Source organism: Nothoprocta perdicaria, unplaced genomic scaffold (assembly GCF_003342845.1).
Source record: "Nothoprocta perdicaria isolate Ctin4 unplaced genomic scaffold, notPer1 scaffold_112, whole genome shotgun sequence".
Classification (NCBI taxonomy): Eukaryota; Metazoa; Chordata; class Aves; order Tinamiformes; family Tinamidae; genus Nothoprocta; species Nothoprocta perdicaria.
The window spans coordinates 583725-609160 of record NW_020454228.1 but is presented as its reverse complement, the minus strand read 5'-3'; the positions used below and the strand labels follow the sequence as shown (position 1 = coordinate 609160).

General features: G+C 51.9%; 1 protein-coding gene across 1 annotated transcript; it reads right to left on the bottom strand.

Annotated features, from left to right (window-relative positions):
- Positions 1–9021: 9021 nt before the first annotated feature.
- On the bottom strand, positions 9022–11696 carry RAI2 (retinoic acid induced 2). Its single transcript, XM_026052082.1, has one exon. It carries the CDS (start codon positions 11593–11595, stop codon positions 9922–9924), a length of 1674 nt encoding a protein of 557 aa, XP_025907867.1. The 5' UTR covers positions 11596–11696; the 3' UTR covers positions 9022–9921.
- Positions 11697–25436: the final 13740 nt, after the last annotated feature.

Sequence of the window (25436 nt, the reverse complement as noted above, 5' to 3'; positions counted from 1 at the left end):
ACTACAGGTTGTAGAGGGAAAGATGTTCCGCAGACAAATTCTTCTGCCTACTCATACTGCTTGTGGAAACACTTCTTCCTTTCCAACCATTTAGGGATACAATCTTCCCAGGACCTGTGTTAGCTTTCTCTGTAATTCTGGTGACAGTTGAATGGGAGTCTGCAGACGTGACTGTGTGTCTGGGATGTGGTTTAAAAATTTCAGATATTCCTTGTAGTGGAAAATGAAGCCTGAAGCAGGGGGGACCAAAATACCCAAGCCTGAATTTGGTCAGATAAAATAACACACTTATTTGTCTCTCTTTTCATTGGAGGTGATAGTGGGAGGTTTAAAGCATGGGTCTGCCATTGAATTAAGAGTTCACTGTCCTACCTGGCTCAGAGAACTTGGTCACGTTTTCCTTTTTTTTCTTTCCATACAATACTTTTACTTTCCATACAATATTCCAGTATGCCAACTTGGGATCATGTTTCCTTTTAAAAATGAGGAAGTAATGGAAAGAAAGTGCTCAAGTATATATGTATATGTGTGTGTGTATGTATATATGAATTTATAATATAACATTTTTACTTCAAATGATTTTGCATCCGAAAGCAAGGAGTCAAAAGTGGCATGTGTGAAGCCAACATGAAGTAGAGGTTGGGAATCACTGATTTAAGATAATTTCTATTTTACTGTTTCTCTGTATCCAGTTTGAAATGATGGATTTTTCTCTGTGTGTGTGTGTGTGTGTGTGTGTGTGTGTGTGCTTTGCATTATCATGGAATCACCGTAAGGTCTGCTCAATGTTTCTATCTACAACACTTTTGAAACACTTATGCATGGCTTTCTCTACCAATTACTCTGAAGGTAAGTGGATTTTTTTAAAGTATTTTTTCTCCCATAGATTGAAAATAGCAACCAAAAGCAGTAATTGCATGTAAGGGTGAGTAGAGGGCAGTGGTACAGAGCAAAACAAAGTTGCTGCTGAGCACAGACGTGGGAGCTTTCCGAGTGAGGAGAGCGGGCTGCGCGTGCGGCCGATGGTGTCCCCAGGCTTGCCGGGCCGCCGCTGCAGCCGTGGGAGGGAGGCAGTGGGAAGTGCAGGCTGCTGTCATGCAGCAGCAGGCAGCCAAGCACAGGATAAAACGTGGGAGCTGCATCTTAGCTTCAGGTGCCTCGCTAGTTCCGTGATAGGGAAAAACGAGCATCTAACTGCGACATTGGATAGCTGATCCTCTTTCAAAAGGTATCGGCACCTTCCTGCTCCTGCTGCTGCTTCAGCAGAGTCAGAGCTGTGTGGAGTTGCATTGCATTTTTCTAAGGCCCCTAGGGATCAATTTTGAAGGTCATGTTTTCCTCCTCTCCTTTTTATTGCATATAAAACTACTGGAGTGAATGAAAGATGCTCATCCGGAACTGCCCAAGTGCTACAGTGATGTGGGGAGGCCGAAGCAGATTTCACATCCCTTTCTGTGGTGAGGCAGTTGCTGCTGCTTTCACCAGTTTATGATGGTGAAATTATATGATCTTTTGCTCTGTAAAGCTTATTAGCTAGGCTATAATCCCAGGATCTGGTCCCCCAACTGTCAGTGCTGCTGCCCCTTCTTTATTTATTTTTTAACACTGGAAACCTCTGAGATTCTTGTTTTAGTAGCTGCAAATTATATTTCCAAACTTCCTCCTCCAAGGGCTCCCCTTAAGTTCTGGCAGCTGTGGGTGGTGTAAATGGGGCGAGTTCTACGTGTACTTCAGCTGTGACATTACAGTGGCCCGGGAGGCCTCTAAATCCCACACAGTAACCCATTCCTGCCCTAGCAGATCATTTTGATTAGCTGTGACTTGTCCCACCGGARTCAGAATTAGCTGCCACCAGCTCCAAGATCTCCCCATGCTGCTGTGCAAGGCAGGGAGTCCTGTGTGAGCCGCGTCCGCCCACGGCCACTCAGCTCTGCTTCTTTTTAAAACACACAAAGGCTTTTTCTGCTAGCAGGGGTCTTTGCTCAGCTTCCCAGATCAAGGCCCTTCCAGGACAAATAGCACGAGCAAGCAGATGCCAGGACGAGACGCCGGAGCGATCCCATCCTGTGTGGTGTGGACAGACAACTGCAAACAGATGTGCAGCTTGAAGCTGGCAGAAACAYGCTCCTGCCAACGGGTCCTGTCTAGTTATGACAGCTGGAAGGAAGYGAATACACCACAAAACCACCGTGGTAATTGCCATTCCCCTGGCCTGGCAGCCTCGGCAGCAGGAGGTCGAGAACTGGAAAGACGGACTCGTCCACCCTCCCAGGTGGCAGYCGCGGCACATTGGCAGGCACCGGGGCCGTCTCACTGAGTGGTGGCTGGTGTTCAAAGGCAGAATACCAGATTTTCCCTAGACTTCTCCTTTTCTTGTGGTTTTTTTCCATACGCCTGGAGTTGCTCTGCTTCCCGAGGTGTCAGTGCCAGTGCTCTTCGGATGCCCAAGAGCAGAGCTTTCAAACAGGCCTGGGAAGTGACTGAACACTCCTTCCCTCAACTTCCAGCTCTCCAAACCAGTGCTGCCAGGCACGGCTTGCTCTTACTGAGACCCCCATTCTCGTGGCAGGATCCTTGCATATGCTTTTCATTCCCGCACATGATGAAAAATAGTAAGGACCAYGCAGCTTCCTTGCTTGGCCCCTGGTGCACGTAGGAGCTGTTGTTCCCGACTCTTCCTCTTGCCCGGGAAGGCTGGTGCCACCCCCTCCTTGACAGGTGCCCCTCTCCTCAGGCAGCACTACTCTGGCGGTGGCCTGCTCAGCACTTGTATCTTGTCTTGGTGCCTCAGAGCCCGCGGGGAGCCCTCGGAGGCTGCAAGGAGCCAGGCCCTCGTGGCAGGCGGTCCATGCGGGACGGGCACGGAGCGAGGGGCTGTGGCGCTCGACAGACTGCAGCGCGTAGCCGTGTCAGGGGAGCCGTCAGCTCCTGCTCCGGCGTTCACCCTGCAGCTGGAGGAAGGGGCTTCAGCCTCCCTGCCAGCCTCCTCGCTGCGCCTCTCCTGGGCTTCACCCCAGGGTGGGGGCACAGAGCCCCTGCGAGCAGCTCTCCCCATTGCATTTAACCCCAGCCACCCCATTTGGCCCACTTAAGCAACGCACCAAGACACTACTGCTGCTGTGCTTGCAACATCCAGCTCTTTTTCCGTGCTTACCAGCCTCTTTTCTTTCGTTTTTTTCCCTCCTATCTGAAATCACATTGCCAACTATTTATTTGCTTTCAAGGGCTCATCACAGTGTGTTCGCGGCTCAGCCGGAGGAGCGAGTTACTTCCGCACATCTTTGCATTCGTCGTCCTGTATTAATTGCAAACTGTCTTTGCCCGGGCAGTGTTTGGCTACAGGAAATGAACAGGTTGGGGAAAATGTAACTGTTTTCAGAGAAAACAGAAGTGGAAGCCTCAGTGATGCAGTTTGCGTGCAATAAACATGGGAAAGAAAAAAGTAGTGGAAAACCAGAAGCCAAGGGGAGATACTGACTTAAACTGCGTCAGGTTTGGGTGCATTGACTGCTGAGCCATAACAGATGTCCKTGGCCATTCGTGTTGAACTGGGTTTTTAAAGAAGAAAATGAAGAGATTAACATTTTAAACATATCAGTAGTGTGCAGTGTTTTGTCTTGTGTCAAAATTGACTTTTKTTTGGTCAAAATGGATTTTTTTTGTCCATCTTACTGTTCAGAGGTAACAAAATTCATAATCTACCTTTCTAGCATGGGCAGCAGGTTAAAGCAAGATTCCTGGGTCTGTCCCCCTGAGGTCAATAATTTCTAATGCTAATGACATCTTGACATGATTTTATCTGGAAACATAAGCTGAATCTCTATTCTCTACCTGAGTCTTGGGGGTATCTCTTTATTTTGTCTTATTTTATGAACTCCAGCTGCCGACTCTTACTGATGTGATTTCTTTCAAAGTCAAACTGGTCTAGGAGCCAAAACCTGGGAACGAGGGCAGGCTTTTAACTTTGGACAGCGTCGTCGTCCAGGCTCTCACTGTGATCCCTGGAGGTCTCTTTGTCGGAGTTGAGCGATCTGACCAGGCACCTCTCATCCTAAAGACGCCCGTGCTTGTACAGCTCTTGACTCYTGGTTTTAATGATGGATCCGCATTACCTGTTGTGGCAGCTTCAATATCCTCCTTCCTTCATTCTCCAACCTAAAGCTCTCTCCTTCGCAGCAGAGGGGGAAACGTCCGCTTTGAATCCTSCATGAAAGGCCCCATTGGAGCTCGGAAGGAAGTGTTTAGGTGYATATTTTATTAGCAAGAAGTTACTTTATTACAAGAAGTACTAGCAAAAYCCATGGTCTCCCACACAGGGTGTCTCGCTCAAAAGTCCCTTTGCCTGGGATTTCAGTCCCTGAAAGTCCCTGAGCGCTGAGGCCATTTCTGCAAGGCGCAGCCTGCGCTTAGACCTTCGTTGTTGCTCAYTTAGCTCGGCGGAGCACAGCTCCTGTTTCAAGTGGCAAAAGGTGGGCACCAATATTGCCTGTTTTTAGTTAGTCTGTAGGGATTTTTTAATCCTCTTTAAGCAAGTCCTGGGGAGGTGCTGGGTGAAGGTGGCACAGGGCGCTCCAGGCTGCGCGCTGAGCCCTGCCGTCGTGGTTGGGTGACAGAGGGTCTGCAAAGGGCAAGCTGCAGGCGCTGCTGCTGTGGGTTCCCTGGCCTCCCCTTCTCCCTGGGTCAAGTTCTCAAGGTATTTACTTGGAAATGATTATTTAAAATAAAAAGAATCCATTTGGTACCTGTGTAGGTGTGAGTGCAGATAAGGGTTTTTTTTTCTCTCTTTACTTGATGTGGTCTCACAGGGAGCAACTTAGATGTCAGAAGCCTCAAAAAAATGTTTAATAGTCTTTCTGCGCCTCCTGAGAAGATTTTGGGGGGTTTCCTGCAGGACAGGAGAAGCAGGAAGMAGTTATCCCCTGTTCAGCATCACGGCTCTGGTCTGTGAGATTGCAGGGTACAACAAATTGCTGCCCATCTTCACTTGTTAAGCAAACGCAGGTGGGAATCCCGGAGCGAGGCCGTGGTGGGAAGGCCGAAGCACTGCAGCAAATGCAGCAGCTCCGAGGCAGCTGTGAGCGCAGGGACACGGTGATCCCGGGAGCGAAGCGGCACCGGGCACCAGGCCGCGTTTCGCAAGAGTGAAAACGGCTGTGGCTCGGGCACAGATAACTCGCCTTCTGCATGGGGAGTAGTGCTCCCTTCAGATAGTGTATTAGACTGTATCCTGCCATTTGCTCCTCCAATTTTCTTCACTTGGCTTGGAAGGGAAGTGAATAGTTTGAATACCAGCGTATTCAAACTGTTATTGTAGGAGAACTTGGGGTATACAGGCACAAATGCCAAATATTTTAGTGTTTAGTAATTTTTCTCTCCCRACATGTAGGAATGTTTCAGATGATTCAACAACAGAAAGGATTTTCCTAGCAGGAGTGTGCGATCAGGATTTTAACAACTGGAAAATACGTTATCCGCACTAAGGCGCCTCTGTTATCTAGGACARTCCCAGACTATCTGAATTGCAAACTTCAGCTGCAACAACTTGRTTATATCGGAGGGAAAAGGACTGCTGAGTAAGGGTGGCAGGGAAGTGCTGAAGCAGTGAGAGGTGAGGATAAAGCCCAAAGCACCCAAGTCCCCGTTATTAACGCGGCAGAGGCAGCCTGGCTGTGTGCAGGGGGGGAGGAGCCCATGCCAGCCCGAGGAAAACAAGCTCTCAGGACGCTGCAGTATGTTCTTACGAGCCTGAGCACAAAAAGAACCGAGAAGAGSCGGCAGCAGGACATTACGCTCTTCGTGTTGCCCAGGCTTCGTCTCGGGGGCTGTTAGCAAGGCACTCGCAGTCGTGCCCAGGTGCCTCCATGCAAGTGAAGAAGCCTGGGCTCCTGCGCTCGGCTGCCATTCCAGGGCCAGCCCCTTTCCCGCATGAGCCTGGAACGTGCCAGAGAGCTTTTGGAAGGTCCTTTTGTGAATGCAGGAACATGCAGGAAGGCCCTGGCAYGTGAGCACTTGGGCAGAAGTGGTTAAAAAAGAACAGCTCACGCTGACTGGGAGGTGTCTTGGCCTGTCAGGCCTATGGGGCAGGAGTGTGTGTGGTAGGAGGCCTGGGGCCCTCACCCCGCTTGGGGAATTAAGCCCCACTGCAAGCACATGCGTAACTTCACACTCGTGACGTGTGAAGCAGCACCTGATGCCTTTGCTGCCCTTCTCCCCTGGCCTTGCTTGTCTGCTGCTGCCCTTCCTCATGCCCTGCCCAGCCAGGGCCAGTCTGCCGCAGGGCAGCACAGACACGCTCCCTTAYGGGTGTGAGATTTGCTACACGGTCCCCTTGCTCTCGGTGCTCAGTTGCCTTCAGCCCAAGGAAGAGCTGCACCCCTSTCTCTGCACTCGCCTTCTCTCTTGCTCTTGCCAAGCCGAGTTTCCCCRGAGCAAATTCTTTCAACTTGCCAACTTCCTTTTCTCCGCTTGTTGTCTTCTCGGAGCCAAGGGCTGCGCTTTTGTTTCCTCCCTCCCTTCTGTGGCTGGGTGCTTGCTAACTTTTCATAAAGGTGTGATGTTAACAGACCTGGAGGTAGCTCCTGGCTTGGCTTCCTTCTGACTGCTTTCATCTCCCTTTCTGCACCCTTTTCTTGTACTCACAGTCTTTTTAGTTGACGGCCTCTCTGTTCTCTCAGCCTAAAAATCACCTGGTCCAAAGAAGTTTTCTGACCGATAAACTGTTCCTTCTTCTTTTTGACTAATTCGTGCTGTTGTSCCCTAATTCTGCAGGCAGGAATCTTAGGTGAACATCTGTCACAGGTTGTGCCTTGTGCAACATGTTTGGGGAAGGGAACGGGCTGCACTGGGGTGCAGAGCAGGGTGGCTCAGCTGCCTGCTCGGAAAAGCTCCTGACGGTCACAACTTCAAGCTCTGCTGTCCCTGAGGCTGCTGCCTGTAGTGGCCTCTGCTTGAGACCCATGGCCCTGTTGCTCTCCATCGATCAGGTGCCTGGAGCTCCTTGCAAAACCCTCTAACTGATAATGGGAAGAGAGTAAAGGGAGAGGAAGGTGACCCAAGCCCTCCAGCTATGCGTGCGGGCAGCCTCTCCCACGGTTGCCCCCCAAGCCCAAGGAAGCTTGGATCTCGGGGGAGGAGGGTGCCCTTGGGGCCCGTATGGCTCCACGCCCTCCTGTGCCCTGCCCGTCACTGTAAAGCAGCCTCCTGCTCCTGCCACTAGCGCTACCGCCTTCCCCTCAGCTTCGCGAGTGCTGTTAACCTCTGCATTAGCAGCCCCCAGAAAGGGGAGCTCCGTGTATCCCGTGCACGYCCTGCTTCCTTCTCGCTCTTCGGAAGTTTCAGAAGCAGTTAGAGGGGAGCCGTGTGGAAAATTAACGGCCCCATGTACAAAACCTGTAATTGCTGCAAGTGGTGAGGAGGAGGTGGCCGCACTCGGCCCTGGTGTCATWAAGTGCCTCGTTCTGTGGCCGCTCCTCCTCCGTGCAGACAGTGCGTGGGCCCCGTGCTGTACGGGCGCGAGGGGCGGCGATGGCAGCCGGTTAGCGCAGCTCCCSCCGCGGCAGCGTCCCCCAGGCGGTGGCTGCTCCTGTCACAGGGCCCAGWCACCTGAGGGGAGCGCGGCCGCCTGAGGCGCCTTCGCCTTCCTGGCAGGGCAGCAGCCCTTCAGAATAGCCCTCCTGCCACTGCACTTTAAGCAATCCAGAAAAAAACAAGCACTAGGGTGGGTGAGCCRAGGAAGCCCCTGGGCTTGATGTATTTATAGGGGGGTATTTGTACAGTCAGGGGGCCAGCAGGAGACTGGCGCTGACCAGGAGCGCAGGAGAGCTTGGCTGTTCTGATAGCGGCGTGGGCAGTGGGCGCAGGGCGCGTGCAGATCCTCTCTGCTTTCTCCCTGGCTCCGCTGTGCAGGGCGGGGAGGCTGCAGTTCACCCCTTTCCTAGGCGAGTTGTGGCCTGAACACAGTTAAACAGGAGCAGAGAGCCGGCCAGGAGCTTGCCTGGGAGCTGCGGCCAGCTGGCAGCACCAGCTGCAGCTGGGGCAAAGAGGGAGGCTCCTGCATGTGGAAGCTCCTCAGCTCCTGCCGGGTTTGGCACCTCCGCACCTCCCTGGGGACACAGGAGGTGCCAGGGACACTGGGTCCCCTGCTGCCACGCATGGAGGACGGGCGTCCCGGCTGGTGTGTCAGCTGCCTGAGCAGCCTGTACCTTATAAAGCAACCGCCTCCCTGGAACCCCCTGCCCTGATCCATCGCGCTTTCCTCGCACCTACTCCTGTTTATCGAGAATAAAAAGAGCGGCCAAGTCTGTGAGTTCCTTTCTCTAAAGCAACGTAGCAGCCCCAGCGCTGCTGCCTTTGCAGAGGAGCGTGACAGGGCCTTGCCTCACATGGAGAGGGGCTGTGGCCCTGGGGGTGGCCACCCCAGGCACCTCCTAAAGCCCTGGAGGTGATGGTTCTTTAGCCCAGCCACAGCAGAAGGTCTTTCCTACCGTCCTGATGAGGACGCGTTTGCTGAATAGTGAATTTCTACCTGTGTTTGCAGCCAGAGTTTCAGCACGTTGCAGAGTGAGAGCTCTGCCCGGAGCCAAGGAGAGATTTCTAACTGGAAGCTGCTTGTTTGGACGGCTTCTCCTTGAAAGAGCTGCTGTAAAAGCCCTCCCCAAACTGCCCACGACGCATCGTGGAAGCAGTCTGGCTGCAAATAGGTAAAGGAAGGTGATCCCGCTGAGAAGGTGTGAAATTGGCTCCCCYGCTGCTATTTCTTTTCTACTTTTTAGAGGCAATTGTGGTGCTGTTCTGGCAGCACAKCGCATAAACCAAGCGGCTCTTCCCAAACCCCGAGGGCAGGCCGCAGACGGGCAGCGTCCCTCGCACGTCGCTCTCGTGCTCGTCGCTCCGYGGGCCGCGTCCCCGCCGGCGAGCCGGGCGCGTCTCCGGGCAGCCCTGCAGGAACGCGGCTCCGTGCCACACACCAGCGCAAAGCGGCGACCTACCACAACTTTTATTGGAATTAGACATTCACATTTCTCCATTGATGTGGGTGGCTTGTACACTGTCAAGTAATAACGTTACATAGTTCTGCTCTTGTATGTGCATTGATTTCAGCCATCAAAGGAAATTATAGAACTAACAATGAACAACTTTTCCATAGCTCTAGAGTCAGGCTGGGAAAAATTATGTGACTTTTCCTCGCCCTCCGGCCACCGAATTCCCCTGACTTTTAGGGTTTTCTTTTTGAAGTAATTGCTAATACAACTTAATCTTTTCAAACTGTTTCCTACGTGTCTCTAGGAAGGAAACTGGCATTAGCTGCTGCTGCTGCTCGCTTGCTCTCGCTTTTACAGGAGCTGCTTGAGGCGCGCGGACAGCGGCTGCTCGGCAGTGCTCCCTCCTAGCGCGCTTGGGCAATATAATTTTTCTTAGCCTGCTGATCTGAAAGCATTTGAGGGTCGTCAMAAACCAACTGCAGCGCTTTACAGTTTACAGACTTTTGCCAAACCTTTTCCATGTAACGAAAACAGTTCAGAAATGACAAAAATGCCGCAACCAATTAGCACGTACAAACATTTATTTTGAAATTTCCATTCTAACCGTTATGAAGAATTACATCATCAAAGCACTTTATGGCAGTGAAAATAGCTCTTACCCCTCTGACTCATCCGTTATTCCATTAAAGCTGCAAAATGTGCAATCTGCTTGAAAAATAGGTTGCTTTTTATTCAGTTATTTTCATGAAAAGTCAAAATTCGATAACAAAAACCGAAAGAAAAACGCCCAGCTTACAGGCAATCTACATCTGATCCTCTCCCCCTTCCCCAAAAAATAACTTACAAAGATAGTTTAAAGTTTTAAATGAGTTTAAAACCAAGTGCATCTTTTTAATTATTTTTTTTCCATAATAATCTTAAAATTCTAAAAACCCATAATTTACTTTCTTGGAAAAAAGGCAGCAAGCCGTTGCTTTTTGATTGGAAGAATATGTATTTCTGGCGAGTTCATTTTCTTTAACTTTACACTCCTGTTTTTTACGGGTTTCCTAAGAGCTTCGGCGTTGTCCCGTGGCTCCGGCTGGTTCTTCACGTCGTAGCACTGCAGCACCGAGTCCTGGGGCATGTCCCTTTTGAAGGAAAAGTTTTTAGTGGATACTCCCGAGAGGCCTTTGATCTTGCCGCAGAAGATGGTGGGCACGGCGTCTTTGACGGACACGATCACTTTGGCCGTCTGCGACGTGCTCACTATCTCGATGTTATTGCCGCCCTTGGGCTCGCAGGCCGCTCGGCCCGCCTGCTCCACCAGCCACTTCTGCTGCTGCCGCAGGAGCTCCGCGGAGCCGCTGGCCGGGCCCCTGCCCTCGGCCTTGCCCGGGCTCTCGTGCGGTTTCGAGGGGGCGAAGGGGGCGGGCGCGCTGGAGAGCTTGTCCAGCGCGGTGTGCGCGGCGCCGTCCAGCACGGGGCCCGGGCAGGCGGTGCCGGCGGCCTCGGCCAGGCCCGCGCTGCCGCCCGCCTTGCGGCACGACGCCAGCGACAGGTCCAGCGCGCCGTCGTCTGGCGGTGCCGGCGGGATGGGCTCACCGGCCCGCGGCGCCGGCGCCGCTTTCATGGAGAGGTCCAGGGCCTCGTTCTCGTTGCTCATCTTGATGACCGTGTGGCGGCTGAGCTGGGAAAACTCCCGCTGGTGGATGAAGTCGAAAGGCTTCGATTCTTCTTTCTCCAGGGGCGTCTGGGTGCCCTTGCAGGAATGCGGGGTGAACAGCGGCGGTTTGGGGTAGTCCGAGGCCACCTTGGCTTCGGCGCCATGCGGCACGGGGATGGGGATGGGAATGGGGATGGGCACGGGCACGGGCAGGGGCACAATCACAGGATAGGGCACGAGCAGGGTGGCCGGCGGCACCAGCGGCGAGAGCGGCGAGCTGAAGGCCTGTGGCGGGAGGGACGCGTAGTCGGGGGGCGGCTGGCAGGGGCCCGAGCCCAGGGTGCCCTGCGAGGGGAACAGGTCCTGCAGGACGGCGGCGAAGCCGGGCGTCTGAAACACGGGCGGCAGGACGGGCTCCGGGGCTTGGCTCGCCGGCTTCGGGTCCAGCAGCTGCGGCTGCCCCACGGGGGCCGAGGAGCCCTGGAAGAGGCCGCCGTGGAGGGGGCCGGTGGCGCAGGGGGCGCCCGGGGGCAGCACCAGGGGCGAGTTCAAGTGCTGGAAGACGTGCTGCTCCAGGAGCAGGGGCAGCGGCACGGGGCCCTGGCTCGTCATGACGTAGGGCGTGCTGCCGCCGGGCGCCAGCTGCGGCGCCGCGCTGCCCGCCACCTGCAGGTGGATGGGCAGCACCACGGGGCTGTCGCCCAGGCAGATGGGCTGCAGCACCGTGGCGGCCACCTTGAGCGCCACGCCGCCGCTCTGCGGCTCGGCGGGCGGCGTGAGCATGGAGGGCGCGGGCACCGTGACGAGCGGCGAGAGCGCCTTCTTCATCAGGTCCGTGGAGTTGATGTTCCAGGCCTCGGCCGTGATGAGCTGCGCCACCCCGTTCTCCAGCTTGTTGTTGGCCATGGTCGGCGGCGAGCTTGTCACGTCCAGGGGCAGGTTTTGGCCGTCCTTGTAGAGCTCCTCCATTTCGCAGGGCTCGTGAGGCTCCGCAGGCTCCACGTTTACATCGCTGTCACCAGGGCCCACAGGGGCTCCGCGCTGCCAGAAGCATCCGCACAGGCATAATTTGGCCTGCAAAACAGAAACACGTTTCAGGCACTGCATAAATCTCCTCCTTAAAATAATATTTGCAATAGCCTTTAAAGAGCCCATCGCCGAAGAAAACCTGTGCAATGTTTCCACACTTGAGGGTAGCGGCTCTGCGGTACCACACGGTATATACAGGCGCACGCTGCATATACACACAGCGGTGAGTGTTGCGTGAAGGGTTCTCAGGGCCTTGTTTTAGCCGTAAGCGCAGGTAATGCCACGAGACCGGAGAGCGGCCTGCAGTGACGGGGCAGCCCCTCTGCGGCACGCGGTGGCCGTGTGGGGCTGCCGCCCGGGCCGCCTGCTTCATGTCTGCACACACGAGGGCTCCGCGTGAGGGCCGGGGCAGCCGGTGGGAGGCGGGCGCCGCTTCACAGAATCACAGAATATTCAGGGTTGGAAGGGACCTCTGCAGATCATCTAGTCCAACCTTCCCGCTCCAGCAGGCACACCTACAGCATGTGGCACAGGGCGGCATCCAGGCAGGTTGGGAAGACCTCCAGAGAAGGAGACTCCACAACCTCCCTGGGCAGCCTGTGCCAGGGCTCTGGCACCCTAACAGTGAAGAAGTTCTTCCTCACCTGGAGATGGAACCTCCTGTGTTTCAGCTTATGGCCATTTCCCCTTGTCCTATCRCTGGCAMCCAGTGAAAASAGCTTGTCCCCTTCTTCCCTGCATTCTCCCTTCCTGAACTTATRCATGTTAATCAGATCCCCTCTCAGCCTTCTCTTCTCCAGAGAAAACAGGCCCAGCTCACTCAGTCTCTCCTCGTACGAGAGATGTTCCATTCCCTTAATCATCTTAGTTGCTCAGTTGCTTGCTTAGTTGCTTAACTCAGTAGGAGCAGCACAAAAACAACCGCGCCCCCAAAGAGACGCCCAGGGAGATCCCGAGCGGCTCCAGCTGCCCRTGCCCCAGGACCGGCAGCCCCGTCTTGCCCTCGCGCAGGGTGACGCGACCGGTGCCCGYGCGCTTTCCCAGCACCTCCGCAAGCGCCGCCGCACACGGGGTGACAGAGGAGCCGCCGGCACCTCCAGCAACGCCGCCRCTCTGCCCTGCCCGCGGCGAGGAAACCAGCCCAAGGAATCACAAAAACGCCACCCCCAACCACCTGCCCAACGCTCGCCCTGCTCCTAAGCCAGATACGGGCACACATATGAGGCACACACTTGATTAATAAAAATCAAAGCAACTTCAAATTCACTTTGACAGCCTAATCCTTTATCTTAACTGGGCAAATGCTAGTTGAGAAAAACAAAAATAAGGGGCCGAGACGTCGGTTGGGCAGCTCTGTGAAACACCCAGCCTGGTTCCCACCAGGATCAGCCCCCTCCCCTGYGGAGCAACTCCGGGGAGGCCGATGGAGGCGCCTTCCTCTACCTAGCAGGGTGGGTAACTCCATGCAGTGCCCTGCGCGAGGGCCCTGCGGAGGTGGCAGCGCATCCTGCTCCTGCGGCAGCCATTGCCATGGAAACGTGGCCCTCTCCAGCTCTGTCTCCACAAGGAAGTACCAGGGCCCCCCCTCAAACTGGCATTTTTTCCCCTGAGCGCGCACCCAAAGGCGCCGGCCCCAAAGGGCACATGGGGCCCTGCAGGGAGCCCGCGCCGGCACCGCAGCCCTCGGGGACGGAACCAGCGTGCCGGGAGCGGCCAGCGCGGGCAACGGCACCGCGGGGCCCGGAGCTGCGGCTGCTCAGCGTGCGGCACCAGTAACTCACMRRAGCCTCCCGATTTKTTTTTYAATTTATTTTTTTAAAGGATTTTTAAAAGTAAACACATTAGTCATTTATTTTCCACTACTGCCACCAGCCTGAAGAGAATAACTCACATTTTTTTCTCCTCCTCTGAAATGTTTTGAAGAATATACCCAAAAACAGGGGCTCGAGGGGGTTTGTGTCCTTGCTCGGCTCTGGCCCAAGCAGCGGCACAGCGGGCCAGGGGCTCCCAAGCCTCCCAAGCACAGAAAACAGCAGGAAATAAATCACTTCTTTCGAAGGTGACAAGCAGTTGAGGCAAAAATAAAATAAAATAAAATAAAATAAAATAAAATAAAATAAAATAAAATAAAATAGCTCATCTTCCTTTGAAGAATAAGGAGCAAAAGCTTCTAAAAATAAAGACAATGAGGGGAACTCTCAGCTGATTCAAGTTAAAAAAAAAATAAATGCTGGCATTTCTGCTTATGAATTAAAAAGCCGTTTTTATACTTCTCACACACCCTCCCTCTCTTTTTAAAAGACTCCCCATTTTAATATCCTCCTGTGCCTGCAGCCTGCCTGTGCATCTTCACCCCGCTTGGTTCTGCAGCACTGGAGGATATTTTGCAAATTAGATCATCGGGGATCTAATTTGGGGTTAATYCCAATCTAACTGGAATTTCTTTTTTTCCTGATTGTTTGAAAAGCGTGAGATCWCTCGTGTTTTCACAGAAAATTAATGATCTAGTACGGACAGGAAATGACCTTCTATTCCCACAATAAACTCATTTTAACACTGAGAAAAATTCAGATGAAAATTTTGCCGCGTAAGAGACTTGAGGGCTCAGCACRCCGGAAGCGGCGCCGCCACGGCCGGCTCCCCATCCTCATAGGAGGGGACGCTGGGGAGATCCAGGCCACGTCCGGACGTGGCTGCTCCGCGAGGTACTTGTCRCTCCTGTGCTCCCTGTTCTGTTCTGCGCCTACCAGCGGCAGGCGCCCAGAGCCCAAGCCAAGGAGAAGACAAACTGCAATGCCAGTATTAACAGTCAGGGCTCTTACTGCTGTATTTCTGCATTTCTRCGTTAATAAAAATCAACCAGGAGTATTTGCTGCACTTTTCTTTATCATAGAGATTGTTGCTTCACTGCACATTAAATTACCCAGTTTTTGTGTATCTATTCCAGACAGATGAATACAACATAACTTACTGAAAATGCCTTAAATTTCCTCTACCACCCCTCCGTGTCTGAAAACCAATTAATTTCACTTTCCCCACTTACCTCTTTAATATTTAATCTATTATTAGCTCTAATTGAATACAAGTGCACGGCGCTGAGTAGCGACCCGTTGTGAGTGACGTTGCTTTTCCCTCGGGGGTGGTGGTAGGAATTAAGTTCACGGCACTAGGCAGTGACGCGCGTGACTATCCAGGCAATGGCGTGTATGTGGGGTGCCATTAAAAGGCCGGTGAGGATTCCTGCCCTTCCTTGCAGCTCCTGCTGCAGGCTCTACACCGAACTCATGCCCTGAGCTTCCCCCCAGGCCCTGGCACTGGTCTCACCCGCCGGGGCCAGGCTCAGCTCTGTGCCTGGTTCACGAACAAGCAGGCGGGCAGCCRGAGGATGCCGGCTGACCCACTGGATCAACAACTCACTTCCCAAATTTCCTATCCATTCATCCATTTAAAGCACCTGAGATCGGCAGTTCTGGCGTACTCCTCGGCTCACTAATAACTCTGAAAACAACCTTTTCGTGTAGCCGACTCACTAGTAACATTAAAATAACTGTTTCCCTTCCCTGTGCCACTGGCAACGCCGTGTTCAGCACTGCCTCGCGGTGCCCGGGCAAGTTGCTTTCCCTGCTGCGGCAGGCTGGCAGATGGACCCCAAACTCGGCCCCGGCACCTCTGGCTACAGGGCTGGATGTCACCACAGCTTGCTTAGGGTCTTCAGGGCACCTCCAGGGCACTGCAGAAACCGCCCCCACCATCCCCAGCACCTCAGGGGCAGGACTGAGGCGGCACCGCTCGGAAGGAAGGTGCGACGTGCGCGACAGGCAGAACTTACCTAGCGCTGCCCGGAGCGGGGAGCGAGGGCTCTGCTGTGGCGGCCCCTCACGTGTCAGAGCCACACGCGCGTCACCTCTGCTCCCCGTGCCACTGCGCGATGCCCGCACTCACCGCACAACCTACGCTGAGGTGGTTCCCATTACACGGAAGCTACGATATGTGAGATGGCTGCTGCTGAGGGGCAGTAAAATGGGAGCATCTCCTTGGACAGCCTCAGAAGCTGCCGTGGGAATGAGGACCCCTTAACGCAACMGGTTCACTTTCGTATTCCCAGCATCGCGGCGACATGGATCCTTGCAGGAGGCAAACCCATTTGTGCCGAGGCTCCCATCCAGGCCATTAATCCCCAGGGGAAAGGAAATCATTAGGGCAGCACGAACTGGCACATACAGCGGGGGCATGGACAGCACGTACACGCTGCTCAGGCACAAAGGCTGAGCGCTGTTCAGCGCTGCAGCTGGACCCGCCGATCGTACCTCACACCGGGGTGACTGGCCCGGCACACAGGCTGATCGCCTGCAAGAGCTGCCTTGCAGTAATAACCATATCACTGTTGTCAGCAGCCCGTAGTTCACAATCCATTCTGGGGAGGGGAGAACTCACTTTCTTCTCATTTAAAAACAAATCAGGCCAATTTGAAAAAAAAAAAACCCTGTCATCCTGTCACAGATCTGAAAACGGTGTCTTTACTCCCAAGGGCAAAATATACATGGCAGACAATAAATGCAGGGGAAGGAACCAAGCACTCGCCTGATGAATTTCCACCTGTAGTGAATTTTTATACGCAGTCTGAAAACCCTGCACAGACYACGTTTCCAGGGGACGCTGTGAAACACACCTGGTGCTACAGAGGAGCTGACGCCGCCGCATCCTCCCTCCCTCCCGCTGCTCCGTTCACYGCCAGCGCTCCTACCTGCACGAGGCAGCCAAGGGAAGCTCTCCCAGCAGCCGCRGCCCACGCGGTCTGGGGTACCTCACACAAAAAAGTGCTACAGAAACACCGCAACTTTGAAATGATTGCAGGTTAATCCTGTTACTCCCAAACGCCCAGGTTTCCTGTTTCTGCAGCACCTCCCAGCTCCTGCTGCTTCTAGGTGGGCTGGGAAGGACCTTGCCGCGACTACACCTTGACCTGCGTGGTTTTCACACGTGTGGTCGTGCCCACGGGTTCACTTTTCCATCGAGCTCACAGGAGGACTCTTGCTARCACTGAAAGCCTGCTGAGGCTTCAAAAGAAAACTGCATGTTTTTCCTATGGGAAAAAAATATTTTAAACAGTTTTTCCTGCCATTAAATATCCCATTTAGCTGATTATTTAGTATCGTTTTCAATCAAAACATTAGATTCGCCAGCAAAGCGAAGAAAAATGAGCTGTTTTGAGAACACAGAGCTAAAGAAAACAAACAAAAGAGCTGTTACTTTACAGTAAATTTTAGAAAACACGTATTTTGTTTTCCCAGCAATYGATACACCAATGATAACAGGAGGAAAAGGATGCCAATTAAATGTAATTGCCAGTCGCACTTCCCCCCAAACATGAAACAAAAAGCACTCAATGTCAGCCTGATAAAATATTTGCTTCTCTTCCAGTCAAGGGCTTTATTAAACAGTCCTTAAAGCACTGCCGTTCTTACAAAGGATTTCAAAGTTTCATGTCACTTAAACGACTTCAAAGCCTCATTAGCTCCACGACGGAGGTTTATTCTCTGCACAGAAACATTTGGTTCGCTCCTTTCCCCTGACCCACTTCACTGATCCCAGACATTTCCACTGAAATCCATTTGATCTGTCCCAGTACCCAGACGAGCCACACAGACGCTCTGGACACCAGCCGCTCCCTCGCGCCTCCTGCTCGTGCCAATCTGTTCCCCGCACCCTGCCACAGGGGACGGGCTCCCCTCCCAGAGCACGTCCCAAGCCTCGGCTGACAAGTTAGTGGCRGTGAGCTGAACGCAACCGCCGCAGCAGCTTGGCAGGCAGCACAGGTTTCAGCAGCTCAGCTGGCTTCTATATGGACATATACACAGAGCTCCCGGAGGGTTAAAATCCCTTCCCCAGCCCAAACCCCAGGAACGCTGCAGAGATGCCACCAGCACCATGCACAGCTCCACGGACCCAGCGCCTGCGCCTGCCCTCAGCTCGGCCGAAGTGCAGGGTGAGCACTGCAAGCCTTTCCATAGCCCCTCCTCATGACGGGCTTCAAACTCAAGCTAAAGAGCCCCTCCTCTTGGCAAAGACAAGGCTGGAATAAGGATAACCTCGGCACTGCTGACAGCATTGCCTCTAAGCTCGTCTTAGGTTTTGCAGACCTTCTTCAGATACAGAGCAAGAATAAGCGAAACCCAGTTTGACTGTATCTTGTGGAGGTTAGAACAACAAATCTTGATGCCCCTTTGTAACTGATCTTAAACCAAGCCAAAGCCAAACTTCCACATAACCTCTCATGGTCCCAATATACCTTCCAGCCTAAAGAGCTAAATCATCACAAGGAAAGCGAAACTGAGTACAAGACGGCCCCATCCAGCTCGCGCTGCAGCCACCCCAAGCGTGGACAGGCAGGACCGCAGGCGAGGCCGGCACACATCAGCCAGGTGATTCCGCACCCTCGCCTCGCTGTGGGGAGCCGGGGGGCCGCGGCCTGGCCCTGGGGCCGCAGCCTGGCCCTGGGGCCGCGGCCTGGCCCTGGGGCTGCAGCCTGGCCCTGGGGCTGCAGCCTGGCCCTGCGGCCGCGGCCTGGCCCTGGGGCCACGCGGTGCTCAGGTGGCGCCGACACCGCCGCGCTCTCCGCCAAGGACTCAGCGTGTTTCAGGGCTGCCCGACTCGGGCCTTGCCTCTCCAGGAAACAGAGCACCGAAAGATTAACTGAACCCAGGCCCAAATGACAGGATGGGCTGAGGAACTCGGGACGAAATAGACTCACTGCTTCTCATGTGGGACAGGGTCTGATATGGAAGCACAGGCAGGTAACAAGGCACAGGAGGATGAGGTGCAATCTGCAGAGCCGAAGGGCAGACAGTTCTTCCCTCTCTGGTACAAAATGTGGTTATTTAATACTTGCATCCTTTCCTACTGACATTAGTAACCAAACACCCTTTCAACTTGCCAGTTGAAGAYTGCATTTTTTTTTTCACAGCCTCGGATTTATTAGCCTGATTMCCCCATCCCATCTCTTTGGCAAACCAAGCTCAATATCTCACCAGCTGCGTGGTGGCACTGATCCCTCAGCACACAGGATGTCCACATCATTACATTTCAAACCTGCCGCATTCTTGCGCCATTTTATCTAAAAATGTGAGGATGGAAAAGCTTTCAAGAAAAAATATGTCTGCATTTTCATCCTTGCAAAATCCATAAGCAGCTGCTGGGATTCAGTTTAAAAGAGCAAGAGAAATGTAGGATCCCTATAAGATGACAAAAAGTGCAGCATTTTTTTCTTTCTAATTTCATATGCTTCCACAAGCTCACTTCCATTCCTGCCTGCTCTACGGAGCATCTCTAGGTCTCATTTTGAGCGGCAGATGAATGACCCAGTCTTGCTGTGTTGCTGTGATGCACGAAACATCAGCCTTTTGACTGAATTCAAGATAATGCCAGTGTGAGGTGCAGCATTACACTGCTCACGGGTGTTACGAGAAGACATCACAACTTTTCAACACCTTTTCACCCACAGAGACGAGTTTTGTCCTCCTAGAAGTCCGTATGCTTAACTGTGAAATATAGATGACTCTCACCACAAATAATACATTAGCAAAGTGAAATGCTGAAAATCTGTCCTGTTCGACCTGCCTGTCCTCAAGCTCCTGTTCCCATCCAGCTCATCACACAGGTTATCTATAAAGGYATCAGGTGCAAATGTACCACAGCGTCCAAGCGTCTCTCTGCAGCACCTCTCCCCTTCTCCGCTCCACTGTGAGCWCTTCTGGGCAGAGACTGTTTTGGCTTGGAATTAGCACAAAGCCGAGATGCCAGCCAGGACTCCAGCTACTGCCGCAAYACACATCAGTTATTGGTTGTGAGCAGGGTGTACACATACATCCCTGCCCCCGAAGAGGGGTTATGGAGCTATGGAGCTGTTCTCCCTTTCACCCTAGTTGTTTGCCACTATTTGCAGTTCTGTTCCTTCAGAGCAGGCAGGAGTATGCCTGCTCCTACCTTTTATGTTATTTTATGTTATTTTATGTTATTTTTTAGAGTACACCCTACCTTTTCCAGGGTTCAGGCTCTTCCATGTTTCTGCACTGCCAAAGAATTTACAGGCTTCCTAAGTGTGAACACTATTGTCCAAAATTTAATGCTCTATTAATAGAAACCTTCCAGCCAACTCAAAGGCATTTTCTCCAGCCGGATATCCTGGCTCGGGCTTACATGCTGTTCATGCTGCACAACAGTGAGCTTATTCTACCCTCTGCTCAAAATATACAACTGGCTAGTAATGCTCTTTGTAACCAGACATACAGACTTTGACAATTCATAAAAACAGGTTATTTCAGGAAATGTTGGTAGGGCAACTGGCGCTGTAGAAATAGCATCGTTGCTGCAGGTAAAAGCAAATATTATTCTCCCGATGCTATGAACCAGTCAACATGAGAATATTTGCAGACGTGCATTGTGAAACAAAATCAGCACAACCCACAYGCTTCCAGCTGAACCTTTGGAGACCGCATATATCACTATGAACGCAGCATACCAAATTTTGTTATTATCACTCCCCCTGTCTTAATGATGGCTGCGTGGCACCGGCGCAGAAGAACCCTGCCGCACGATACAGCGTCCCTGACATATTTACTGCAACGTTCTTCACAAGCAATTTCCATTGTGATGTGTGCTATTACGTGGTCTGAAAAACTTATGGAAACTGCAGGATACAGAACGACAATTACATCTTTCCCAGATGAGACTACTACATTAATGGATCAGCGTAATCCATCATCATAGATTGTAAGTCCTCAGGGAAATGTCACCGGGCCACTCCAATAAATCTGACTGCTGGATTTTGTATTTGGCTATTCAGCTCAGCCTTAGGAAGTAGTTTAGAAACATATTCAGTGGTGTGATTATGGCTTGGCTCTCCCAGAGAAGTACAGTTATACAACCATGAAATTCAGGGCTCACATCTGCATGAAAATGTGGAAAAGAGCACAAAGAATTTAAGCCCTTTCAGTTTTCAGTTTTCCAAAGACTGACTGATAAATACATGAATTTTGGTACACAGATTGCAGACTGTAAACAGAGGAAGCTGATGGCAGAGCTCCATTAATTTAATAGTAACGATGACGACAAAGAAAAAAATAAATAACAATAAAACTAACAGATTAAGAAATACCTTTAAGCTGGTGCAGACTGGTGTGGTTTTAAAAGCAAAAAAAAAGATCACTTCTTTCTTACTCTTCAGGCCCCTGAGCMCTAGCAGCGGACCTGCCTGTCTGCTGTGAAAGCGTAAGGCGCTGCGCTGCTGCCGAAGAGCATCCTTCTACCAACTCTTCCTCAGCAAAGCCAAAGAAATAGCACACAGATCACAGTCTCCTTGGCGTTACCATGTCCTGGCTTGTCCTCCTAACAACAACAGAATAAGACCTGAGGCTGCATTCTCATCTCACACAYTAATACAAATCCGGGAGCTGTATAAGAAAAGGCTGAGAGGAAGGTCAGTCCCATAGAAGCCCTTCTGTGAGGCAGTTGTGAGCGAGCGGCTATGAGGGCACTTTTGTCTCTCGCACTTTGTGTATATTCCATTGCAGGCAACAATATATTTTCCTGACGTGTCGTTCTTACAACTGGAGCTAGGCTTTGCCTCCTACAGTACTGGGGGTGGGGAGCTCTAACGGCATTTCAGTGCCCTGGTTTAACCATTTCAARCCCTCTCTTGCCTCATAAAATGCATCTCATTCCCGGTGCCTCCACCCCAAGCTGACTGGAAGGGAAACAGCAATGCGCTTGGGCCTTATTCCCTCATTCCCGGGCTCCGAAGCTTGCGTAGCAAAAAGCACGGCCCATTCCTACCAGGGCACAGACCACAGCAAGCATTGCGGGAGCGACCATAAACTGAGAGAAGAGCAGAGGCACTAGGGAGATTAGCAAAACAAAGAGGAAGTAGTTTTAATTACATAATAATTGCAGGGAATAAAACCCGCCCATGGCCTGTCTAAGCCCTAGGAAACCGCACTCGCTTGTCTTGCCTCAGGCAAATCCGTATGTTGGAAGGCATGCTCAGCTATAAAAATCATACCTTTCCTGCGGATAAAAACAGCAGGAGCGCCTGTGAAGTACAAAACAGACGCTATTTTTTAGAGCGGAGTTACCTAAGGCAACTGTGCTAGCTGCAGAAGCTGCTGTTGGCGAGGGGGGGACTGATGCCATGGGGCCTTGCTGCGAGCTGCGCGGTCCCCGCTCCGTCCTCTCCGCTCCTCTCTGGTGCGGGCAGGACCTTGGCGGAGCTGCTTCAGCTCACTCGCTCTGCCCAGGCAAGCCAAGGCTTTCTTCTCCTGGGCGACAGCCCTGCCACGCTGAGCACCAGCACCCACCCGGAGTAAGGTGTGAAGGGCCAAACCAACAGCCACGAGGACGTTTTGGGCAGAGCTTTTAGGTGGCAGTGGTTTGTTAGCCAGGCTCTGGTCACTGTGCAAAGCCCGACCTTCAGGGGTGCCACTCCAAGGCGACCAGCGTCACCCTTGCTGCCTGCAACGGGGCTCAGCTCCTGCCCAGGCCTCCTGCCTGTGCCCAGGCTGCTCACCAGRGACAGGAGTGGTGACCTGCTCCCTCTGACAGCATCTTTGGCTAATGTTACGGCTAGAAGAAATCCAGAGTCTGAAATATAAAGAGCGCAGCAGGAACAAGCCATTTTGCAAGAAGGATTGCAAAAAAAAAAAGCCAAGCAAACTAAGGAGGCAACCAAGAAAACCTCTGTTTTTACTGCACTGCTCCCGTAAGTGCCCGAGGCTGTGAATGCAGTGAAAGTTGCTGCTCCTCATGCTGGCAGACACGCTAATTTGATAAACCATTGGCTGACCCAAGTAAACCCCTGATGAGCAAAACCCAAGCTGAGCTGGACAGTTTGCTGTCCACTGTCCACACAAGCCCTCTGAATCTTCCCAAGAAAGGCAGCACGACCCCAAGTCTGAGAAATCGCACAGACCCTGCTGACCCGGCCTGCTGCAGCGGTCGCTGTTGGGAAGGCAGCGGACACAGAAGCTGCAAGCCCTGAGCGGAGCTTTCTGCTGAGCAAGCTGGAGCCGCTGTTACCAAAGCTGAGARCCACCATTTTCCTACCAGGCAACATGGGCCTAGCCCATAATGACCACCCTACATTTCTTTGGCTCCCTCATACGACCACAGCACAAGTAGCTACGAGGAGATTGCTATTTGGTGTACTTTTCAGAAAATGCTTTGCACATGCTACCTTTAGGAATGTTTTTTAAGGCACCATGGCTGGTGGCTGGGTGTAGGACCTGCCTGCACTAGCGAGGCCATGTGGCCAGCCAGTCTTCATGTGATGCATGGCCTTGGAGAGCAGCGCCTGGCAACTCTCCACATTCCCACCTGCCACTGCCAGGCAGCTTCAGCACTCAGCGGAAGCGCTGCTGCAGTACGTGGCCAAAGTATGAAAAATCAATAGGCTGTATGGAGGTTTTGCCTGACATAAGCAATTTTAYGGTTTAATGCTAACCAGGATAAGCAGGAGAGCATGCTACTACCAAAAACTAATTAAAGGGGGAAAAAAAATCTCTAAAGATTCCMAAGTAGCCCAGTATTATAACTGCCTGGTAAACCCTTCTCTGTCCTGATAATCATGATGAAAGCTGAACTTTCACAGTTCACCTGAGGGAAAGTCATTAAAAGAATGGTAGGGGTCTGTCCTTCCATAGTCTTCCCTCTCCCATTGCAACTGGGTACAGGTTGAATTGAGCTACAGGGAAATCAGGGAGAAAACACAGGTCCTGAAGCATCCTTTGAATCCAAGGATCGGGATCCTCAGCTGACACCCTCGGCTGGCGGTGCAGTCTGGCTGGCACTTTTCCCTACAAAGTTGAGGCCAGTGCATGCCGGGAAGCAGCCATGCTGAGGAGCCGGTGGGAAGCAGTGCTTGCGCYGGGATCGCAGCAAGCGGGCACAAGGGGCAGCTCCGGGCAGCTCTGTGCGGCGGGATGCGGCAGGCAGGGCGCAGCAGCCGCACTGTTTGGGTTTAATTGTCTAAACAGGCACTGAAGGATTAGGCCCCGCGACGGCGCGCGCTCTAATTAAGGGTTGTTTATTATCGGCTTGGTCCTGATAGCGCATATTTCTTCTTTGCATAAACAGAGCTGACGGCTTGGTCTAAAAATTCACAAAACAAAAGCGATGGGAACGTCCGCGCTTGAGCAAGTTATAGACTGTGAGAGATGCCATGCAGCCCTTCCCACAAACACGGAGCCCCGTCCTGCGCGAGGACCCTCCAGAGCTGGGTGCCAACCCCATGGCGAGCCGGGCACACAGGCATTAACAATCCCCAGCCAACAAAACACCAAGGACTGGGGTTTTGTTTCTGAAAGGCCAGTTATGACTAGGATAATATTTACTCTGTGGGGATTTTTGCCAAAGCGTTCATTCTCTGAATAGCAGTTACACGCAACCAGAGCTTAAAGAGAGAGTTCAACTGAGTATGCTCCAAAGTCCAAGTAAAGTTGCTATCCAAGTGTCCCGGATGTTGTGAACATGCACAAAGAAAGGGCAGAAGAGATAGTCGGAGAGGAAGGGCCTTCACTTGTAACCAGAGGAACCCTGGAAGAGCTCCYCATGAGGCTGTGTTTCAATCATGGAGTCAAGCGGCTGAATGAACAGCTCTGAGAGCTGGTGTCTCCTCTGGGCCTTGGATACGGATGGGGAGCGGGCCTTGACGGGGCTGGCCTGGGACTAGCTCCCAGTTGCCACATTAAAACACCTCTGAAGTTGCAAACTCAAGCATTRGGAAGAAAGAAAATGCAATTTCTGCTGTTGCCTGTATGACTTTGATATGCATTATGATACATTCTTAAATACACAATCCCCCCCCCCCTTTTTTTTCCACCAAAGCCTTTTCTTTATGCTGCAAAAAAGGACAGATGCAGAAGGCATCTTTCTTTTCTTCCCATAGGCATCTTTGTAGCATGCAAGTGCCTGCCTCCAAGTTAAGAAACACTCTTCTCATGCAGATCTGCATTTGCCATTTAAAAGCATTAATTTAGCCTAGGAATCTCCTTGTAATGACCCAATACTAAGTTCTAGCCCTGCAAATCTGCAGAATTATTTGAAACATTCCCTTGCTGCAGCTTACAAAGGCAAGCCTACTCTAGTTAGTAGTTGCATTTTTTAAAATGTGTTTATCTGGGTCACTGCTACTTACAGTGTAAGAAGATTTACTGAATCCAGTTTAACAGCCTGGTGCAAAGGAAAAAAMTCTTTAATTAAAACCAAAAGAATATTCTGTGATTCTGTAATATATTATTTGGTGGGTAAAAATATGAACATTTTAAGTCTTTGGACTGATTCAAGGCTAAAATGGATTTCTATGCAGATTTCATTTGAAGGGAGTTTAGSATATATTTTGTAATCTTTGCCACAAACTACTTAGTGTAATTGGCAATTTCAGCTACAGAAAACAGAAGGGAGAGCACTGGAAATCAGGATGATTTTTTTTTTAACRTGATAGCATTTAAAACTATAAGCCATAAAAGAATTTGATTTCTGATAATGTTGGTGCATTTGACATGCTGGGGCACAGCTGCTTCTATTCCAAATTGCCCAGAGAGGCAGTGTTTCTTTGCCATGCAGCATTCACCATGGGAAGCCAAGGAGAAGCAAACCTGTTTTGCTAGCACTACTCCCATACTCTCACATTTTCCATTAAGAACCAATTTTGTTCTTTCTAGACAAAAGAAATGAGGGATATTCAGAAGACTGGAAAGGCACCTAAATAGTCTTTGTGCATTTCTGCCCTT